Source organism: Myxocyprinus asiaticus, chromosome 39 (assembly GCF_019703515.2).
Source record: "Myxocyprinus asiaticus isolate MX2 ecotype Aquarium Trade chromosome 39, UBuf_Myxa_2, whole genome shotgun sequence".
NCBI lineage: Eukaryota > Metazoa > Chordata > Actinopteri > Cypriniformes > Catostomidae > Myxocyprinus > Myxocyprinus asiaticus.
Window position 1 is genome coordinate 36,590,637 of NC_059382.1, and position 22,636 is coordinate 36,613,272.

Consider the following 22,636-nt stretch of genomic DNA (forward strand, 5'->3'; position numbering starts at 1 on the left):
GCCTCTCTAACAGACATTTGCAGAGCAGCGGGCTGGGCAACACCCAACACCTTTGCAAGGTTCTACAACCTCCGGGTGGAACTGGTTTCGTCCCAGGTAGTGGCACGCAATACAAGCGGATAAGCCTGGGATAGCCGGGTGTATCACTTGCACATAGCGCCTTTCACCTCCTCTGAGCTGAAGACGTGCGCCATTAATTCCCAGTAGTGTTCACAAATTATGTTCCCTGGTTGACTTCCTCCGAGCCCTGTGGCAGTCGAGTTTTCGGAGAGACTCGCTGCCGGCCCAGTACACATGCTAACTAAGAGCCCTGTTCTGGGGTAGGTGCTCCTCATGTGGCGGTTCCCTGTAAGGTAACCCCATGCGATGTATATATTCCACTAATTCGTTTCCCTGTTGGCAAACTGCGTCTTCCTTGGGCAGAGCCCACTCTGCCACAGTCTCCATGTTTGTAGTAACTCCTCCCCTGTTGGGTAGGATCTACCATGAGACTTCTCCACATGGTCGGAGCAAGACCATGTGACGTATTTTCTACTTAAATATCCCCCCCTCTTTGGGCGAGGTGTGACCTCCGTGGTGTCCTCCCCTTGGGAGGGACACCCCCCCGACTAGACCTGGCGGCTCAGTCGTATAATCCCCTTTGTTTTTTAGGGAGTGAAAAAAAGAAGGGGAAAAGAGGCCATGACTGGGTTAGCCTGTCTCTATCTTTTGGGTAGTCAACTTGTCCCCAAAGGGCCGTTCGACACTCATAACTATGTTGGGGGAGGTTACGTGTCGGCCTGGTGTGCTGGCAACGAGGCACACAGTTGTCTGCCCGTTACACACCACCAGTTCACGTAACACAGTTCAGCCAGTTGTGGCGTTTTGTATAGGGACCCCTAGTGTCACTACATCGACACAATGTCGAGTGAGTGACAGATAGGGAACGTCCTGGTTACTTGCGTAACCTCCGTTCCCTGATGGAGGGAATGAGACGTTGTGTCCCTCCTGCTACAACGCTGAACTACCCGCTGAAATGGCCGGACCTTGTCTCGGCTCCTCAGCATAAAACCTGAATGACTGGTTGCATACCAGCTCCTTTTATACCCGTATGTCCGGGGGAGTGGCATGCAAATACCACTCACCCCTAGTGTCACTACATCGACACAACGTCTCGTTCCCTCCATCAGGGAACGGAAGTTACGCAAGTAACCAGGACGTTTTATGACATTGTTTTTACATTATGTTATCTTTGTGTGGTTTTTGTTGTGACCAGGTTTAAGTAGGGCTAGATTTAATAGCCAGCTGAACAAAACTAGATGCCAAAAACAAAGAGTTAGGATTGTCATGGAACTGCCTCTTAAATCTCCCAGCAAATTAACAATAAACTAATGCAAGAAAAGCCCAATTTTGCCTTTTTTTGTCTTTTTTTTTATTTTTATTTTTACTTATAGCATGGTACTTAGCAAAAGTGTTTTCAGGCTTAGAGCCTGTGAAATCTTAAGTCTCTGAACATCCTGGCTTTTTTAATGTCATTATAGATGATCAATTTCCACTTTATACAGTTATGTGGCAATACGAGACAAACAAATCTTTTCAGCAGATGGGCTGAGTACAGTGACACCAGAGCACTGTGCAGGGTTATATTAAAACACATACACATCAGATCATATCATTTCACTATTCATGATAAATTCAAGCAAAAGTGACAACATTTTCCACATTTAGAGGAGAGTATTTCAGAACAGAGGCAGTATAAGGGGGATTCTTTTTAACTTTATTTTCAGTATAGAATGCAACAGTTTATGCAGCGTTGCATGATTGCAGAGTGTTCATGCGGTCTGAAACAGGCATCATACAGGCACCACAAAATGACGTAGTTTCTTCAGCTATTGCATTTTTCACCTCACATTTACTTTTTATGACACAGGTTTAGGTTTTAGGTTTAGGGTAGGGAGGAAGGTTTTGTTGATATAAGAGCTCGATAAAGCATTAACCTTAAAAACAAAACAAAAACAAAACTAATTTAAATGCCAAAAGTTAGCAAAAAGATCAAATACCTTTACATATCCCATTTTTATGATGTGATACAATATACCAATACTTGCACAATGGCTATTTATGGAATTGAAAACTCACTTACTACTTATAGAATACTGTGCAGTATACAGTACAGTGTATAATGCTTACTGTTTGTTAACAATAATGAGTGAAACAATAGGCATTATTTCACAGTAAACGTTTCAAACTGTAGTGTGCTGCATCGTTGTCACATGTCCTCACTTTTATTATCATATGACCTTATCACATTGCACATTAAATTCATAAGAGTGGTGTCTGTGTCTAGTTTGTATTTAAAATCCAATTTTGGGAAAAAAATATTGTAATATCTGGCAGTCCAATCATATAAGTCAAGAAAGCATGTGTTCTCTATATGCTATGATGTTATCTAGATGCTATAGTAAAAATTGTGTGAGGAACAGAGCAAAAAGTGTTTATGGACTGATCATCTGCCATATGTGATTTGTGTGAAAGTGAATAGAAGTCATTGTTATAGCGCCTCTAGCATTTACCTGTAAACTGCAACGATACGTACAATGAGCCACGAAAAATCATTTTGCAAATATGTAGTTAAAGTAACGTGATTCTATGAGACCAGGTTGAGCCAAATACTAAACACTTTAACTCTGTAATTCCCCTGTAACCCCGACACTTTCGCTAACAAAATAAATGAATCATTACTGCTAATAGTGCATTTCTACAATGGCATCAGTCACCGTAAACTTTTGCTTTTGCATGGTACTGCATCCACACTAGGTGTCAGCATAAGTTCAAGATGACTGCTATATCAGCTAGTATAATGCACCATTAACATACAAATTCAGTATCTTTTTTTCACGTAGTTGGACTTACCTTCCAAGATGACCTGAACTAAATCTTGTGTGGACATCTTTCCATTCCGGGCGAAGCACTGATATGCCCCTCCATCACTCTTGGCCATTCCCTCCATCACCAAATTCTCATTGTTGATGCCTGTGATACGCACATTTATACCGGGATAAATCCTCTCACCATTCCTGTACCAGGTGATATCATACTCATCAGAGCCAGTCACGCTGCAGAACAGAGACACCTGGCTACCCACGCTGCCTCGCACCTTGCGCGGGCTCACCGCTGCTTTCAAATGCTCTGGGGAAGAAGGACACACACACACACACATATAAACCATTATTGTACATTACATACATTGCATAAAAAAAAATTTGGATGGAAAAACCAAGATGCAAATAAAATCTCCAAAATGTGCATCTTGGCCAACAACCAACAAGGTAATTTTAAGTCACCTTGGACTTTAAATATTATTTTTAATTCTGTTCAATCTTATTAGGAATTAAGTATAGCACCATGTAAAGTGTTGGCTGGCCCTCGTGCTCTCTCTTTGTTTTCTGTTTTGTTTGTTTTGATGTTGTTTTTGTGCATTTTCACTCGCACTAGCTACTCTAAATGGATTTATGATCGCCAAACTTTACTCCATATTCGTGCGGTTGTGGCGGACCTTTCCCATAGTGGAAAATATTTTTTCCACCCTTGATTAATTTCACCAATGTCAGCTGAACTATGGTCATCAGAATGTGCGTTTCGCCAAAGTAAACATAGAACAAGGTGAGGCAGGCGAGCTGGAGTTTCGGTTAGAATTAGAGCTTCGGTGAAAGTGGAAAGGGATCGGCTGGAAATTTCACCGGCAGCACAGGAGTTCACCGCTAGGCTTGGTGCAACGAGGGCATGGAGTCTGAGATGCTCATGGTTTCAGTCGGTCTTCCCGGCTACATGGACTGATCACGGACTGATGTTAGGAAGCCAAAGGATTCAAGAGGTATTAATCAGAACAATTTGCAATCTCAGGCTCAATCTCAAACTGGCAGCTGCCACTGAGGGATTGCCGACGGACTTTGATGATTCTGGTGCTGTTAAAATGGCACTTGTTAATGCCAGATCGATTTAAAATAAATCTTTTATTTTAAATGACTTTTTTGTATCTTATGATCTGGACTTTTCATCTCGGAAACATGGCTCAATATCAGGGAGTTGAGCCCCTTTATTGAACTTTCCCCGCCGGGATGTACATTTTTTAGTACTCCAAGGTCTGCTAGATTATAACAGTTTTGAAGCTCAGTTACTGATGTTTGATGCATATAGACCAGTTCTGTGTGCCTTGATATATAGACAGCCTAAATATAAAAAAGATTGGAGTTTTCAGAATTTTATGTCTTATGTTGTTCCCCATGTGTGACAGTATCTTAATTCTTGGTGATTTTAACATTCATGTGTGCTGCCCTGCTAAGCCCATGGCTTCTGAATTTTTAGATCTGGTGGACTCTTAATTTCACTCAGTGTTTTACTGGCCCCACACATAAGAATGGCCATACTTTAGATTTGGTTTTATCTTTAGGACTTCTTATTTGCAAAATGAACTTTGTTAACAATGGTTTGTCTGATCATATGACTGTTGTTTTTAATGTTTCCTTTTCATGTAAATCTCCTGCCCCGCTACCTGTTTTGTCTCGTTCTCAACTGATTACATCAGTTACGTCATTGGACTTTTCAGAAGCTTATAAAGCTTCATCATTTATGAGTTTTATTGAGTCTCCCCCATCTTCTGTAGGTCCAGAGGAGCTGGCCACTTTGTTTAACCTGGTCTGTACAAACATTATTGACTTTGTTGCTCCATTCAAAGTCAAGAAATATAGAGGTAAATCAGAACCATGGCTTAATGAGTATACTCGCAACCTTAGACAGGATTGCATGAAGGCAGAGTGGAAATGGAAGAAAGACAAGTTACATGTATTTCTTCAAATTTTGAGGGAAAGCTTGTCAAGATATGAGAGCGCAGTAAGGGATGCAAGAGCAAATTTTTTGCTCTTTCTGTCTGAAAAGGCTGGTTTAGATCCCTCTTCAGATACATGTGAAAGATTCTTGAAATATTTTGTGGAGAAAGTTAATGGGATTAGATCAAGTTTCCCAGCACAGTTTAGTGATTCAGTAGTGACATCGGGTAGTGTCATGATTTTTGACCAGTTTGCACCAGTTTCTTTGTAACAGGTCAGAGACATTATTATTAACTTGAAGCCCACTTCCTGTGGGTGGGATGTTGTTCCTTCACGCCTTCTCAGGGAGATGGTTGATACTATCGGTCCAAGAATTACTTCTATTGTTAATAGTAGCCTTTACAATATAATTGTTCCACTCTGCTTTAAACAAGCGGTTGTTCAGCCACTTCTTAAGAAGCCTAGATTGGACCATCTTGACTTGAAGAACTATAGACCTATTTCCAAACTACCCTGTGTCTCTAAAATTCTGGAGAAGGTAGTCCTAGCTCAGTTGACATCTTTTTTAGAGGAGAATAGTATTTTAGATAAATTGCAATCAGGTTTTAGGGCTGGACATAGCATGGAGTTGCACTATTGAGGGTGGTTAATGACATTCTTTTAATCAGAGACTCAGGTAAACATGCTGCCTTAATTTTATTAGATTTGAGTGCAGCATTTGACACTATAGACCATGCAATTCTTATTAATCGTTTATCACATGTAGTAGGGATTCAAGGAACAGCCTTAAAATGGTTCTCCTCTTATCTTGAGGATAGATCGTTTTCAGTGAGGATTGGTTCGTTTTCTTCATCCAGGGCTCCAATTACCTGTGGGGTCCCTCAGGGATCCATTATAGGGCCTTTGTTGTTTTCATTGTATATGCTTCCTCTAGGCTTGATTTTTTTAAAACATGGTATTTCCTACCATTTTTATGCTGACGATGCTCAGATTTATCTCCCGTTGAAACTCTTCTGTATGAGGCCGTGCCGGTTAGCACTGGGGGCGATTTGGGGACCTCAATGGGACCACCTCCACCGGGTATCCCCCCACGGACCTCCCATTCCCCAGCACGCTCGCTTGCTCCGGTCGGGCGCTCGGACAAGATCGCCGGCTCGTCTCAGGGCGAGTTCGACATCTCGTTCGGAGCCCGGGAAGAAGACGAGATATCGAGCGCAGCATCGGAGAGCGGGCTCATCCAGTCGGAGGCAGAGGCTTTGACTGGGCTTCCTCCTTCGGGAGTTGTCGCCCAGTCCCAGGCCGACACGGAAATGACGGACATGCTTTCCCGGGCGGCCACGAGTGTCGGGCTAGAGTGGAACCCTCTGCTCTCCCCTGAACCCTCGCAGCTCGACGATTGGTTCCTGGGCTCGGGGCACTGCCCACGGCCACGCCACGCCACGCCCCGTTCCTTTCTTCCTGGAAGTGCATGAGGAGCTGACAAGATCGTGGGAGGCACTTTTTACTGCCCAGTCCCAGTCTTTCAGCTCCCCCACTCTCGCTACCGTCGATGGCGGAGCGGCCAGGGGGTATTCGGTAATCCCTCAGGTGGATAAGGCGCTCGCGGTGCACCTGTGTCCACAGAGCACCGCCACCTGGTGTGTGTGCCCGAAACTCCCGTCCAGGGCCTGTAGGTTTACATCGTCCCTGACGGCTAGAGCCTATGGTGCCGCTGGACAAGCCACCTCCGCCCTGCACGCCATGGCTCTCCTGCAAGTACACCAAGTCAAGGTGCTAAAAGAACTGCATGAGGGAAGTTCTGACCTGGGATTGATGCACGAACTGCGCTCGGTGACTGACCTCACACTCCAGGTGACGAAGGTCACGGTGCGGTCTCTCGGGCAGGCGGTGTCCACCCTGGTGGTCCAGGAGCGCAAACTTTGGCTCAACTTGGTTGAGATGCGCGAGGCTGACAAGGCACAGTTCCTTGATGCCCCCATCTCCCAGGTTAGCCTATTCGGCGACACCGTCGAGGACTTTGCTCAGCAGTTCTTGGTGGTGAAGCAGCAGACGGAGGCCATACAGCACATCCTGCCCCGGCGCGGCTCAAGACTCCACACCCTGTCTGCTCGTCACCAAGGGCGTCCTCCTGCAACTACAACACCAGCTCTGCCGTATCCCACCTCCATGGCCCGGCCCCGGCGTGGAGCCCAGCGCAGGAAGCCGACGCCAACCGTCTCACAGCCGGCCGCCAAGAACCTGAGGAAGGCTTCAAGTGCCCCTGAGACAGGGGCAAGGAGACCCGCTTCTCCAGAGCTGGTGAGCAGACCACTCTATCCCCCGGTGGAGGGCCGGGAGGAGAATCTTTTTTTTCGTTTTCGTTTAATTTCGCCACATGTTTAAGAGGCTGTGGTACCCAAAAATTCAACAAAAGAGTGGTTTTCTTGTTCCCTGGGTCACATGTTTGGTGTGCACAGCTGTCATCAAGACCACCTTCCCATCTTTGCAGATATGGCACCCCAGCGGCGGTCCCCCTGCCCCTGTGCGCCCAGCTGTGGCACAAACACACCCACACGGGATTGGGTCCGGTGGAATACGGGGACGAGACTCCTCCTCCCCCCTCCTCGGCCAATCTTATGGTGGGGGGCAGGAGCCAGGTAAGTGCTTCGATGTCCCTGGACTAAGCACAGCCACGGGGCTCGAATCCCCTCGATGTGGCACCTCGAGCTCTGCCCCGCCGCGAGGCCCCACCCGCCGGTACGTCCGACGTGATCATTCCCTTGGTCCTCCTCGCCCAGAGTTTGGACACATGGCTCGCGCTTTCCAACCTGTCACGGTGGCTGACCCGGACCGTCCGACTCGGCTACGCGATTCAGTTCACCAGGCGCCTGCCCAGGTTCAGCAGCGTCCGCTTCACCTCTATGAAGGGTGAGAACGCCGCTACCTTGCATGCGGAGATCACTACCCTTCTGTGCAAGGGCGCAATAGAGCCTATCCTTCCAGCCGAGATGAAGAAAGGGTTCTAAAGCCCTTACTTCATTGTACCGAAGAAAGGCGGTGGGTTGCAACCAATCCTGGACCTACGAGTACTGAACCGGGCTTTGCACAGACTCCCGTTCAAGGTGCTGACGCAATAACGCATTCTAGCGAGTGTTCGGCATCAAGATTGGTTCGTGGTGGTAGACCTGAAGGACGCGTACTTTCACATCTCGGTCTTACCTCGACACAGACCCTTCCTGCGGTTTGCCTTCGAAGGCCAGGCGTACCAGTACAAGGTCCTCCCCTTCGGCCTGTCCCTGTCCCCTCGCATCTTCATGAAGTTCGCAGAGGCTGCCCTTGCCCCGGTAAGGGAAGTGGGTGTCTGCATCCTCAACTATCTCGACGACTGGCTAATCCTACCTAGAGAGTTGCTGTGCGCACACAGGGACCTCGTGCTCTGGCACCTCAGCTGACTGGGGCTTCGGGTCAACTGGGAAAAGATCAAGCTCTCCCCAGTTCAGAGCATCTCTTTTCTCGGTCTGGAGTTGGACTCAGTCTTGATGACAGAGCACCTCACGTACGAGAGCGCACAGTCGGTGCTGAACTGTCTGAAGGTGTTCAGATGGAGAGCAGCAGTTTCACTGAAACTTTTTCAGAGGCTCCTGGGGCATATGGCATCCTCAGCGGTGGCCACACCACTCGGGTTGATGCATATGAGACCGCTTCAGCACTGGCTTCAGACTCGAGTCCTGAGATGGGCATGGTGCTGCGGGACACATCGCGTGGCCATCATGCCGATCTGTTGCCGCCTCTTCAGCCCGTGGACCGACCTTACATTTGTACGGGCAGGGGTTCCCCTAGAGCAGGTCTCCAGGTGTGTCGTGGTTACAACAGACGTCTCCAAGATGGGCTGGGGCACCGAATGCAACGGGCACACAGCCGCCGGCTCCTGGACTGGCCCGTGGCTACGTTGGCACATCAACTGCCTAGAGTTGTTGGCGGTACTGCTCACCCTGCGGAGGTTTCGGCCGTTGATCTAGGGCAAGCACGTGTTGGTCTGGACGGACAACACAGTATCGGTAGCGTACCTCAACTGCCAAGGCGGTCTACACCCCCATTGCATGTCACAACTCGCCCGCTGTCTCCTCTTCTGGAGTCAGCAGTGCCTCAAGTCGCTACGAGCCACTCACATCCCGGGCGACCTCAACGCCACAGCGGATGCGCTGTCATGTCAGGTTACCCTCAGGGGAGAGTGGAGACTCCACCCTCAGTTGGTCTAGCTGATTTGGAGTCGATTCGGTTGAGCACAGGTAGACCTGTTTGCTTCCTGGGAATCCTCCCACTGCCCACTCTGGTATGCCCTGACCGAGGCACCACTCGGTATAGATGCGCTGGCACACAGCTGGCCCCCTGGACTACGCAAATACACATTTCCCCCAGTGAGCCTACTTGCACAGACCCTGTGCAAGTTCAGGGAGGATGCGGAGCAGGTCATCCTAGTAGCATCCTACTGGCCCACCCAGACGTGGTTCTCGATATCACGCTCCTCGCGACAGCCCCCCCCCAGTGAATTCCCCTGAGGAAGGACCTTCTTTCTCAGGGATGGGGCACCATCTGGCACCTGCAACCAGACCTCTGGAATCTCCACGTCTGGTCCCTGGACGGGACGTGGAAGACCTAAGTGGCCTACCACCCGTGGTGGTAGACACGATCACTCAGGATAGGGCTCCCTCTACAAGGCGCCTGTATGCCTTGAAGTGCTGTCTGTTCACTTAGTGGTGTTCTTCCCGACGCGAAGACCCCCAGAGATGCACAGTCAGATCAGTGCTTTCCTTCCTGCAGGAGAGGCTGGAGGGGCGGCTGTCCCCCTCCACCCTGAAGGTGTATGTAGCTGCTATTTCGGTGCATCACCATGCAGTAGATGGTAAGTATTTGGGGAAGCATGACTTGATCATCAAGTTCCTGAGAGGAACTAGGAGGTTGAATCCCAACAGACCATGCCTTGTCCCCTCATGGGACCACTCTGTAGTCCTTCAGGGTCTACGGGGAGCTCCCTTTGAGCCCTTGGAGTCAGCTGAGCTTAAGGCACTCTCTTTGAAGACTGCCCTCCTGAATGCGCTCACTTCCATCAAAAGGGTAGGGGACCTGCAGGCGTTCTTTGTCAGCGAATCGTGCCTGGAGTTCGGTCCAGGTTACTCTCACGTGATCCTGAGACCCCAACCGGGCTATGTGCCCAAGGTTCCCATGACTCCTTTTAGGGATCAGGTGGTGAACCTGCAAGCGCTGCCCCAGGAGGAGGCAGACCTAGCCTTGGTGTTGCTGTGTCCGGTGCAAGCTTTACGCATCTATTTGGATCGCACGCAGAGCCTTAGAAGCTCCGAGCAGCTCTTTGTTTGCTTTGGTGGTCAGCAGAAAGGAAGCGCTGTCTCCAAACAGAGGATGGCCCACTGGGTCATCGATGCCATCACGATGGCATATCAGGCTCAGGACATGCCACCCCCTGCGGGGTTACGAGCCCACTCCACCAGGAGTGTGGCGGCCTCCTGGGCCCTGGCCATTGGCGCCTCTTTGGAAGACATCTGTAGAGCAGCGGGCTGGGCAACACCCAACACCTTTGCGAGGTTCTACAATCTCCGGATTGAGCCGGTCTCATCCCATGTATTGGCAGGCACGAGCAGGTAAGTTCTGGGACAACTGGCCGGGTGTACCGCTTGCACATAGCACCTTTCCCCTCCCTTGAGGGAAGACATGCACTCTTGACTCCCAGTCGTGTTCACAGACTGTGATCCCTGGATGACTTTCCTCCTTAGCCCTCTGGCAGCTGAGTTTGTGGAGAAACTCACTGACCGGCCCAGTACGTGCGCTAATGAGCCCCTGTACTGAGGTAGGTGCTCCACATGTGCTGGTTCCTGAAAGGCGACCCCATGTGATATCTTCCGCAAAATCATTTCCCTGACGGCAAACTGCATCTTCCTTGGGCAGAGGCCCCTCTGCCCCCGGTCGCCATGCTTTGTAGAAACTCCTCCCCCTTTGGGTAGGACCTACCATGGGACCTCTCCTCATGACATACTTCCAACAAGACTCGGTAAGACCATGTGACATATTCCACTCAAAATACCCCCTCTTTTTGAGCGGGGTGTGGTCTCTGCAGTGTCTTCCCCTTGGGAGGGACACCCCCCGATGCAGACACTTATGGCTCCCAATCAGTTAACTAATTCCACTCTTTTTGGGGAGAAAAGATAGGGAAAAGAGGCCTCGGCTGGGCTAGCCTGTCCCTATAGTTGGGCAGTTGACTTGCTCCTGATGGACCGTTCGATGCTCCTAAGAGCATTGGGGGAGGTTACGTGATGGCCTGATGTGCTGGCTACGAGGCACACAGCAGTCTGCCCGTCACACTCCGCCAGTTCACGCAACACAGTTCAGCTAGTTGTGGTGTTTGTATAGGGACCCCTAGTGTCACTACATCGACACAACATCAAGTGAGTGACAGATAGGGAACGTCCTGGTTACTTTCGTAACCTCCGTTCCCTGATGGAGGGAATGAGACATTGTGTTCCTCTTGCCACAACGCTGAACTACCCGCTGAAATGGCCGGGACCTGGTCTCGGCTCCTCAGCACAAAAAGCTGAATGAGTGGTTGCATACCAGCTCCTTTTATACCCGTATGTCCGGGGGAGTGGCATGCAAATTCCACTCGCCAATTCTCATTGGCCTTTTTTCAAAAAAGCAGAGGTGTTTGGGGCTCCCAAGAGTGACCCCTAGTGTCACTACATCGACACAACGTCTCGTTCCCTCCATCAGAGAACGGAGGTTACGAAAGTAACCAGTACGTTTCTTCCAACTTAGATCCATAGCTAAGCTGAAGCCGGTTCTCTCAACTAAGGGTTTAGAGAAAGTCATACATGCTTTTATTTAATATCGTTTAAATTATTGCAATATTCTTTATGCAGGGACCAATCAAGCTTTGATTTCAAGGTTACAATTGGTTCAGAATGCGGCAGCCAGGTTGCTCATGAAGGCAAAGAAAAGGGACCATGTTACTCCAATAATGGCATCTCTTCGCTGGCTGCCAGTTGAGTTCAGGATTAGATATAAGGTTCTACTGTATGTTTTTAAGGCTGTAAATGGCCAGGCTCCAGCTTATGTTTCTAATCTGATTGTTCCATATCAGTTGTCTAGATTGTTAAGATCAGAGAGCAAATCACTTCTCACTATTCCACGGTTGTGCTTGAAGCTCAAATGTGATCGAGCCTTTTCTGTCACAGGTCCGAGGCTGTGGAAGAGTTTGCCATATGAAATTAGAGCCACCTCCACTGTCGCTACTTTTAAAACTCGTTTAAAGATTAATTTCCTTTCTTTTCATTTAGATGGCTGGGTGTGATGTGTTTTTAAGTGAACATTGTTTTGTTGCATGTTGTATGTATCTTACCTCTCACTTTTCAGCACTTTGGTCTACAAGTGAAGTTGGAAAGTGCTTTATAAATGAATAAAATTAAATGAAAAAAATTAAAATGAAATATGAATTGTTTTGTTCATTCAGAAACCATCATGGTTATGATGTCACAAGAAGGGGTGTGCAGTGAAGCCATTATCTGTATTTGTATCTGTATCTGTTCATATGACAAAATGATCTGTATCTGTCTCTGTATTCGGATAGAACCGGGTGTGGACAGGGCTTAAACCAGAAGTGCATCAAAACTAAATGAAACGCCCATTTTTAAGTGTTACTCTTACATTTATAGTTTCTATTAATAAAATATGCCTTGTATATGCCTTTTCATCATAATAGCCTAATAATAATCATTATTATTATTATGATTATTATACAATTATTATTTAAAAAAATATTATTTAAAAAATTTCTTCTTACCAGATCGAGATGAATTTGTAGGATACATTAACTGGGGAATATGTTGTGGTTTCTCATGGTATTTCTGATATTAATATATGCATGAAACAGAATTTTCGTTTGTCTGTGCATGTATAACAACATTATTCTGGAGGCAAGAGGTGTCAAGCAATATGTGAAATGTCAAGCACACATTTAGCAGTGAAAAATAAATACAAATTCAAACATTAAAAGAAATTCAAATAAAATCAATATAATTCGCCTACAAACAGGTGAAAGTCCTGTAAGTCTATCAGGATTTTTTTTTACGATAGGACACCATTATTTAGATAAATATAATAATAATATTAATAATAATAATAATAATAATAATAATAATACAAACCCCAACTCCGAAAATGTTGGGACAGTATGATAAAAGCTAATAAAAACAAAAAGGAGTGATTTGTAAATTATATTCACCTTTTGCTATATTGAAAGCACTAAAACTAAACATTATATGATGTTTTACCTTGTGAATTTCATTATTTAAAAAAAAAAAACAAAGTACAGTAATTTCAAATCAGAGGATTGCAACACACTCCAAAAAAGTTGAGACTGGTCAATTTAAGACTAATAACAATTTGATGAGTTACAATAACAAGGCAATGTGAAACAGGAGATGTTAAACAGGTGAGGCAGTCGTGTCATAGTATATAAGGAGCCTCCAAAAACAGCCTAGTCCTTCAAGAGCAAGGATCATTCGTGACTTGGCAATTTGTCAACAGATGCTTCAGCAAATAATCCAGCACTTTGAGAACAATGTTCCCCAAAGAGAAATTGGAAGGATTTTAGCCATTTCACCCTCTACAGTGCACAATATAGTTAAAAGATTCAAAGAATCTGGTCAAATCTCGGTGCGTTAAGGCAAACCGAAAACCACTTCTCTGATCTCTCAGACATCACTTTCTTAAAAAACATCATTCATCTGTAATGGATATCATGATTACTTTAATAAACCGTTGTTAGTCAACACCATTCGCCGCTGCATCCACAGATGCAAGTTAAGACTTTACTATGCAAAGCAGATGCCATACATCAACACTGTCCAGAAGTGCTGCCGACTTCTCTGGGCTCTGTCTCATCTTAGATGGAAAGTAGAACAGTGGAACTGTGTTTTTTAGTCCGATGAGTCCACATTTCAAATAGTTTTTGAAAAACACAGCCGTCGTGTTATCCGGGCCTAGAGGAAAAGGACCATCCAAGCTGTTATCAGCATCAGGTCCAAAAGCCAGTATCTATATGGGCCAGGGGTGAGTCAGTGCCCATGGCATGAGTAACTCACACATCTGTGAGGGCACCATTAATGCAGACAGATATGTACAAATTCTGGAGCAGAATATACTGCCATCCAGCACTGTTTTGTCCAGGGACATCCTGGAATTTTCAGTAGGACAGCTTCAAACCACAAACTGCCTGAATAAGCAGAGAGTGCGGGTGCTAGATTGGCCTACCTGCACTCCTGACCAACTCCAACTGAGAATGTGTGGTGCATTATGAAGCACACAATACGGCAACGAAGGCCCGCACAATTGTGCAGCTCAAGACCTGCATAATGGATGAATGGGGGAAAATTCCCCTTTTTAAACTTAACAAACTTGTGTCTTCAGTGCCTACATGCTTAATAAGTGCTATTAGAAGAAATGGTAATGTTTCACAGTGGTAAACACTCTTTTTTTGGAGTGTGTTGCAATATCTGATTTGAAATTACTGTACATTAAAAAAAAAACAAAAAAAAACAATGAAATTCACAAGGTAAAACATCATATAATGTTTAGTTGTAGTACTTTCAATATAGCAAATCACTCCTTTTTGTTTTTCGTAGCATTTTTCATACTGTCCCAACTTTTTCGGAATTGGGGTTGTAATAATAATAATGTTAAATATATGTAGCGCCTTACCAGAGTTCAAGAACACTTAACATTTTCAAATTGAGCACAGTTTAAAGAAGAAGAAGAAGAAAAGACGGAGAATGTTTCAGTTTCTTCATTTTTCATAAGGAGGAATATTCCTAATAGATGAATACTCTATGGAGCATTTAAACCTTTATGGAGCATTTTCACTTTTTTTTTTTTTCGGAATAAAGTCTTAACCAGTTAAAAAACATAATCGCTGATGTGGATATAAATGTGGTCAACTTTAAAGAGACGGAAAGATGAGCTCCAATGTTAAATCACTTCAGGTCAGGAATTTAACATCGCCCTCAGGTTTAGGCTATAAATAAATACATGAGAATCATGTGTGAATCGTGTGATACATTAACATAGACATTTCAAGAAGTGGAAAGTGTATATGATATCATATTTTAATGTTAACCTTAAGTTACACTTTGACAAGCTCCAGACATGCACAGTTAACAAAGATCACAAACGGAGTCGAGACCGCGGCCATCCGATCTGAAATCACAACGTGCACATTTTCATTCGTAAGGTTTACACTTTAGAAATATTGGCTGTACAGATTCATGAATTCGTTGTAATTTTGGATATGTTTATTAAAAATATTGCTTTATCCTTGTGCTTTTTGGATAATCAGTCATACAAACAGTTTTTATGTTATTTGGATGAATCCGTTATTCGTTTTTAAGTCATTATTCGTGCCTTTCCGAATAAGGTATTTGGCTTCGGGCACATCCCTAGTCACAACCATAAGTATATTAACATATGACCACCTAGATTTACATATCAACACCAATGCAGTATTAAAGGGATAGTTCACCTAAAAATGAAAATTCTCTCATCACTGACTGTCATCACGCTGACTACCACCCCTGGAGTCGCGAGTTCGAATCCAGGGTGTGCTGAGTGACTCCAGCCAGGTCTCCTAAGCAACCAAATTGGCCCGGTTGCTAGGGAGGGTAGGGTCATATGGGGTAACCTCCTTGTGGTCACGATTAGTGGTTTTCGCTCTCAATGGGGCACGTGGTAAGTTGTGCGTGGATCGCGGAGAGTAGCATGAGCTTTCACATGCGGAGACTCTGCGGTGTCATGCACAACGAGCCATCTGATAAGATGCGTGGATTGACTGTCTCAGAAGCGGAGACAACTGAGACTTGTCCTCCAACACCCGGATTGAAGTGAGTAACCGCGCCACCATGAGGACCTACTAAGTAGTGGCAATTGGGCATTTCAAATTGGGGAGAAAAGCGGGATAAAAAAAAAAAAATTTAGAAGAATATCTCAGCTCTGTTCATCCTCACAATGCAACTGAATGGTTACCAGAACTCAGAAGGTCCAAAAAGGACATGTAAGTTACTTCCACACCAAAATGAGGAAGTGAAAGTGAACGTGTAGATCTGTAATAAAAAAGGGTTTTAATATTGATCTGTTTCTCACCCACACCTGTCATATCAATTCTGAAGATATGGATTCAACCACTGGAGTCGTATGGATTACTTTTATGCTGCCTTTATGTCCCTTTTGGACCTTCAAATTCTGGTCACCATTCACTTGCATTGTATAGACCTACAGAGCTGAGATATTCCTCTAAAAATCTTCATTTGTGTTCTGCTGAAGAAGGAAAGTCATACACATCTGGGATGGCATGAGGGTGAAAATAATGAGCAAATGATGAGAGAATTTTCATTTTTGGGTGAACTACCCCTTTAAGCAACTTGGCCCACCCATCCAAGGTGAAGTAACAAGGAGTAAGTAGGATAGATACTATTATTCCAGTTGGTATATAGAAGTGGTGGAAGTTTGCCAAATGTTGTACAGCTGTTCCTGGCTGTCACAATGTAATGCAGGCTTTGCAAAGACTGCACATGCTGTTACTGAAGGATGGGATAGCAGTTACTGTATTGGACCATTTTTGTAACTCATTTCACATGCAAAATGGTAAACCAGTCATAATAGAGATTACCATAAACAGTAAAAGTCTTAAAAGTACATGTAGGTACATTCACATTTAAAAGCCTGTTTAATTATAAGGGGCAGAGAGAGGGTGGAAAATTGGCATAAAAAATAATTAAAAATGTGACTTTTTATAAAATAAAATGCTACAAAAGTGTAGAACATGGCCCCTTTAAAGGATAACTTACGTTTGACCATGAGTTGTCCAACCACTTTGGCATTCCCGAAGCTGTTCCACACCTCACACACATAACTGCCTCCGTCACTGGGTCGTGTGGCCTCGATGAGAAGGCCTGACACACTCTGGTGGTACCGGCTGTCTGACTCTAAGGGGCTGTTGTCCCTCAGCCAGCGGTATCTGGGTGGCGGGTGACCAGACGCTTTACACGGGAGCTCCACCCGATGACCAACCATAACCTCCCTCTGTTCAAAACCATCCAGAATCACTGGAGCAGAGTCCACAGGTTCTACAAGGCAGAGAACATAGTAGTAAATAGTGGTAAGGATGCACCGATACAAAATTTGTGTGCCGATACCAATATCAGATTTTTTAAAACAACATGTGCCAGTACAGATAGTTTGCTATCTTGTTTCAAATCACTGATAATTAATTACACAACTTCAAAAGAAATTAAATAATAACTTCATTCTCTATGCCTCTACATGTCTTCCATGTTTCAGAGTAACTGGTCAACAAAGCACTGAAACAAAAGGCACATCACACACAGCACGAGTTGTCGGCTAATTGTCCAACACATTTTTCCGCCCCCTTTTAAAAGGAATAATCTGACCTGATTATCAGCTGTTTTCAAATTGTTTAACTTGGGTCAAATGTTTTGGGTAGCCTTCCAAAAGTTTCTCACAATAAGTTGCTGGAATTTTGGCCCATTCCTCCAGACTGAACTGGTGTAACGGAGTCAGGTTTGCAGGCCTCCTTGCTCGCACACACTTTTTAGTTCTGCCCACAGATTTTCGGATTGAGGTCAGGGCTTTGTGATGACCACTCCAAGACCTTGACTTTGTTGTCCTTAAGCCATTTTCCCACAACTTTGGAGGTATGCTTGGGGTCATTGTCCATTTGGAAGACCCATTTGCGACCGAGTTTTAACTTCCTGGCTAATGTCTTGAGATGTTGCTTCAATATATCCACATAATTTTCTTTCTTCATGATGCCATCTATTTTGTGAAGTGCACCAGTCCCTCCTGCAGCAAAGCACCCCCACAACATGATGCTGCCACCCCCATGATTCAAGGTTGGGATGGTGTTCTTAGGCTTACAAGCCTCACCCTTTTTCCTCCAAACATAACGATGGTCATTATGGCCAAACAGTTACATTTTTGTTTCATCAGACCAGAGGACATTTCTCCAAAAAGTAAGATCTTTGTCCCCATGTGCACTTGCAAACTGTAGTCTGGCTTTTTTATGGTGGTTTTGGAGCAGTGGCTTCTTCCTTGCTGAGCAGCCTTTAAGGTTATGTCGATATAGGACTTGTTTTACTGTGGATATAGATACATTTTTTTACATTTTACATTTTACATTTACTTGTCTATCTGTTTCCTTCACAATGTCCTTTGCTGTTGTTCTGGGATTGATTCACACTTTTCGCACCAAACTACGTTCATCTCTAAGAGATAGAATGCGTCTCCTTCCTGAGCGGGATGATGGCTTTGTGGTCCCATGGTGATTATACTTGCATACTATTGTTTGTACAGATGAACTTGGTACCTTCAGGCATTAAGGAAATTGCTCCCAAGCATGAACCAGAATTGTGGAGTTCCACAATTTTTTTCCTGAGGTCTTGGCGGATTTCTTTTGATTTCCCCATGATGCCAAGCAAAGAGGCACTGACTTTAAAGGTCGGCTTTAAAATACATCCACAGGTACAGCTCCAATTCAGTACATCTCCTATCAGAAGCTAATTGGCTAATTGTCTAAAGGCTTGACAACATTTTCTGGAATTTTCCAGAAATTTGCTTAAAGGCAGAGTTAACTTAGTGTATGTAAACTTCTGACCCACAGGAACTATGATATAGTCAATATATATATATATATATATATATATATACACACACACATACGTATGTACATACATACATAGAATTGTACTTATTGGAGAATAAATAGGCTAAATAAATACATCACTGTGTTGAATTTCTTTTAATTTCTTGCTATTCAGTGAGTTCCTCTTCCTGTCCTTCCAAATCAACTTCCTGTTGGGTGTAGTGAATTCAATTCAAATTTCATGTCATGAATTGAAAGAGAGCCAATTCTAAACTTCAGAATTTTGCCCAAGCCTAGTCAATACAGTGATCCAGTCATGCTATAATACACTATAGAAACTATGACATAATTTATGTCTATGACATAAAACACCTGTTCACGATATCACTGCACAGTACAATATATACCAACTAACTTTTACGTTTATATGTCAGGGACTAAATCTTCTATAGTGAAAAGATAGTATTTCATGAATATGGTCAATCAAATAATACAGTATGACAGAACAATGTTGTCCTTCATATTCTAATGATGTAGTAAATGTTTCATAAATGCAAAAGGGCACTCTAGGCTATGCTAGTATTGTGAATATATTCATGGCTAAATATATTCAAGGGGTTGCAGGAACATTGATGCATATTGTACCTAACTAACAAATTTACACACTGCTTCTCATAACTTATTGCTTTATTAAATCACAATTGCAAATGCATTTAAATAATAGAAATATGATTTTTCAACCAAATCGTGCAGCCCTGGCATCCATCTATAGATTTAAGAGAGAAGGAGAGTGAGAGAAAGGAAAAGAGGCAGTTGGGAACTTGACACCAACACAAAGGCTCCTCACCTGATAAAAGCAGTCGGGCACTGTTGCTCTGTCTGGTCTCCCCTGTGTATCGGTGCCGCGTGGTACAGCGATAAATATTCACTGCATCCTCTGACTGTACATCCAGAATATACAAGGCCCCCGTGGATGTAATGAGATATCTTGATCCTGAGAAAGAAACAGAGATAGAGACAAATCTTGAAAACAGTTATTCTTCTTGCTAACCACAATTAAAGGCATTACAACATTCTGTACTATTCTCTTCTTTGTTCCATTAATAACAGATGTATGTAAAAAATGGATTCCTTATGTCAGATAAGAAAATCCACACGTGACGTCTCTTTGAAGCCAGCACTGGAAGACCTGAGTGTGAGCAGTATTGAACTATTGGACGTGACTGACTTGCAAGTGAGCCGATTGCTTAGCTAGTCAGTTTCAAACAGAAAAAACTACAGCCAGAGATCACACGCACACAACCAGAGAAATTATAAAATTATCATGGTAAGTCCTAATATAATTAATATTTTATTTTAAGGATCATTGTGCTTACATTGAAAGGTTAGTTCACTAAATAATAAACATTTTGTGATCATTTGCTTACCCTAATATCATTCCAGTCCTTTTTTATTTTTTTGATAATTATTTATTTGATAATTTTGATTTGTTTGATATTTCTTTAATTTATATATTCATATTTTACATACAGTTTACATATACTGTATATATATATATATATATATATATATATATATATATATATATATATATATATATATATTTAGCCACTGCTAATGTCTGAATAAAATCATCATTGGTCAAAAGATTGTTTACAATCTCCCTGGCTCTCTCAGTCATGGTGTGTTTCGCAATTTCTGTACACTTTAGCCTTAGATTTCTAAGGACCCCAAAGTCTAAGGAGTACGTTTAGCATCCATGTTTTGGCCAGCCTTCAATTTTGTAAAGCATTAAAAGACTCCAATTGCTCTGGATAACTGATTTGGATCATTGTACAATGCTGAATTATTTAGACATATGATCTATTTTTAATTGCACATTTTATTCAAAAACATCTGTCTATGTTCATGCCTGATCATAAAGTTAACTACATATTCAGATTTATATTTATATATTCAGACTTACAACTATATATTCAGAATTTACAACTATATATTCAGATTTATATATTCAGACTTACAAATATATTCAGATTTATATTTATACATTCAGACTTACAAGTATATATTCTGATTTATATGTATATATTCATAATTACAACTATATATTCAGGATTTACATTTATATAATCAGATTGTATATATTGTAATTATTTCCTGTTTGGCCCCCCATATATATATATATATATATATATATATATATATATATATAGTTCTTTTCCATACAATGAAAGTAAATTGTGTCCGGAACATCACAGCATCATTATTGATTCTGAGACACATGAAAACAAACAACGTTTGGCATTATTGCCGTCAAACCTGCCGTGACACTTCTTGACATGCAATAGTTGAATATATGCTAACCTGTATTTGTTGATTTAGTTTTTTTGAGAGCTGTGGAAGAGTAGAAAAATATACAGTACAGTGAATAACTGCTTTAATTTCTGTCTCTTCTACAAAGCACAAAGCTCTCATATATGGCTTTAGAAGACTTAAAATAGGGCACATAGGTCATATGAACTACTTTATTGTCTGTCGTTTTTGGTTGAGGTCTGTCTATTGCAACAAGTTTAGTTCCTTGGAGAATAAATTATAAAGAGAGTGAGTGATTCCAGATTTCGGGCTAGTTTCAAGTTAGATTTTCGAGTATAACTTCTGGTTCGGGTTTGTAATTAATGAAAAACAATGCGCACAAACAGATGAGTTAGGGGCTGTTCACACCAAATGTGTTTTAAGTTCATCTGCGCTGTGCAGACCTACATTTTTAGGAGTTTGACAGCCCCTGATCACCATTTACTTTTATTGTATAGTTCTTAACATATAGTTCTTCTAAACATCTCCTCTTGTGTTCCAAGGAAGAAGAAAATAGGCAGATGTTGGTGCAAATAATGGTATATGCTATTTATACCCTGTAACAAGTAAAGGAAGGGCAAGGAGGAGGCGGGAACCGGCTGAACAGTAAACGTAAGGTTTAATGTAAAACTCAACTTAAAACAAAATAAAACATAAGATAAACAGACACACACAACGCGGGTGCGTGCATCTCTTTCTCTCTCGAACCAGCGTCTCCAGCTGCCCCTTATCTCGCTCTCCTGCTGATCAGCTGATTCAGCACTGGCCGTGCTCCAACACGGCCCGGCCATGCCCTCCTCCTCGTCACATACCCCAGTGCAAATAATGGCAGATATTACATGCACCGCGACCCTGGTGCAAATAATGGTAGATAATAATTTCAACCTGGTGCAGATAGTGTCAGATGCTATTTGCACCCATATTTAAATGCTAACATACAGTATGGGCATCACTGCAGTTTGTTTATTGTGTTTATTAAGAGTCCCACAGCCACACTACATTAACCCCTACCTCTAAACCTAACCTTAGCCTTACCTTAGAAAAAATAACCTTGTTTTTACTACAGTAACCAGTTTCACCATGGTATTTTGTTGTAAATGTACAGTAACCACAAAATTAACCATGGTTATATTACCACCATATTACTATAGTAACACCATTGTTAAGTGCATTAAAACGATGGTTTCTGGCAAAAAAAACAAAACAAAAAAAAACAAAACAAAAACATGGTTACTATAATATTACTATTGTATAATGCAATCTACACACAAGCGATCGACAGACCCCGCCTCTGGATCAGACCCATCTCTGCTCTCCTCGACATTCACAGTGACCAAATCACTGCAATTTAATCAACATTAATATTCATTTTTATCTATTATTTTAAGTAGTATTAAAGGACATATTAAGAGTGGAAACAGGAAATCTGATGGGAAAAATAGTGGGACAAAAGGCAGATTTGAACTGTGGTCACTAGGACAACACAACACATTCTCACCATCTTTACACCCCACGCCACTGCAGCGACACCTACTGTCTAGTCTGTCATATATTTCTGTGGTTTCACCAGACTATCAGGATGAAAATAGCTGTGTGACAGATGCTATTTACATCTGGGTGAAAATAGTCACTCCGAAATTATACAGTTTGGACATGAGGGTGAAAAACTGATGACAGAATCTTTTGGGTGAACTGTTTCTTTAAAATGACACATGGTCACAAATTTTTATAATGCATACAAGATGAGGAGTGGATTTTGTAGTGCACTGGGGCTGAGGAG

The 22,636-nt window shown here is 43.2% G+C and overlaps 1 protein-coding gene across 2 annotated transcripts in view; it reads right to left on the reverse strand.

Moving 5' to 3' along the window:
- The window catches only part of dscamb (Down syndrome cell adhesion molecule b), a 264,610-nt gene that overhangs the window by 99,812 nt on the left and 142,162 nt on the right, over window positions 1–22,636 (reverse strand). For both annotated transcript variants that reach the window (XM_051678499.1, XM_051678498.1), the window contains exons 4-6: window positions 19,352–19,498; window positions 16,691–16,969; window positions 2,893–3,168 (exon numbers count right to left, since the gene is read on the reverse strand). In XM_051678499.1, the coding sequence (XP_051534459.1) occupies window positions 2,893–3,168; window positions 16,691–16,969; window positions 19,352–19,498 (702 nt within the window). The remainder of the gene's footprint in view (window positions 1–2,892; window positions 3,169–16,690; window positions 16,970–19,351; window positions 19,499–22,636) is intronic.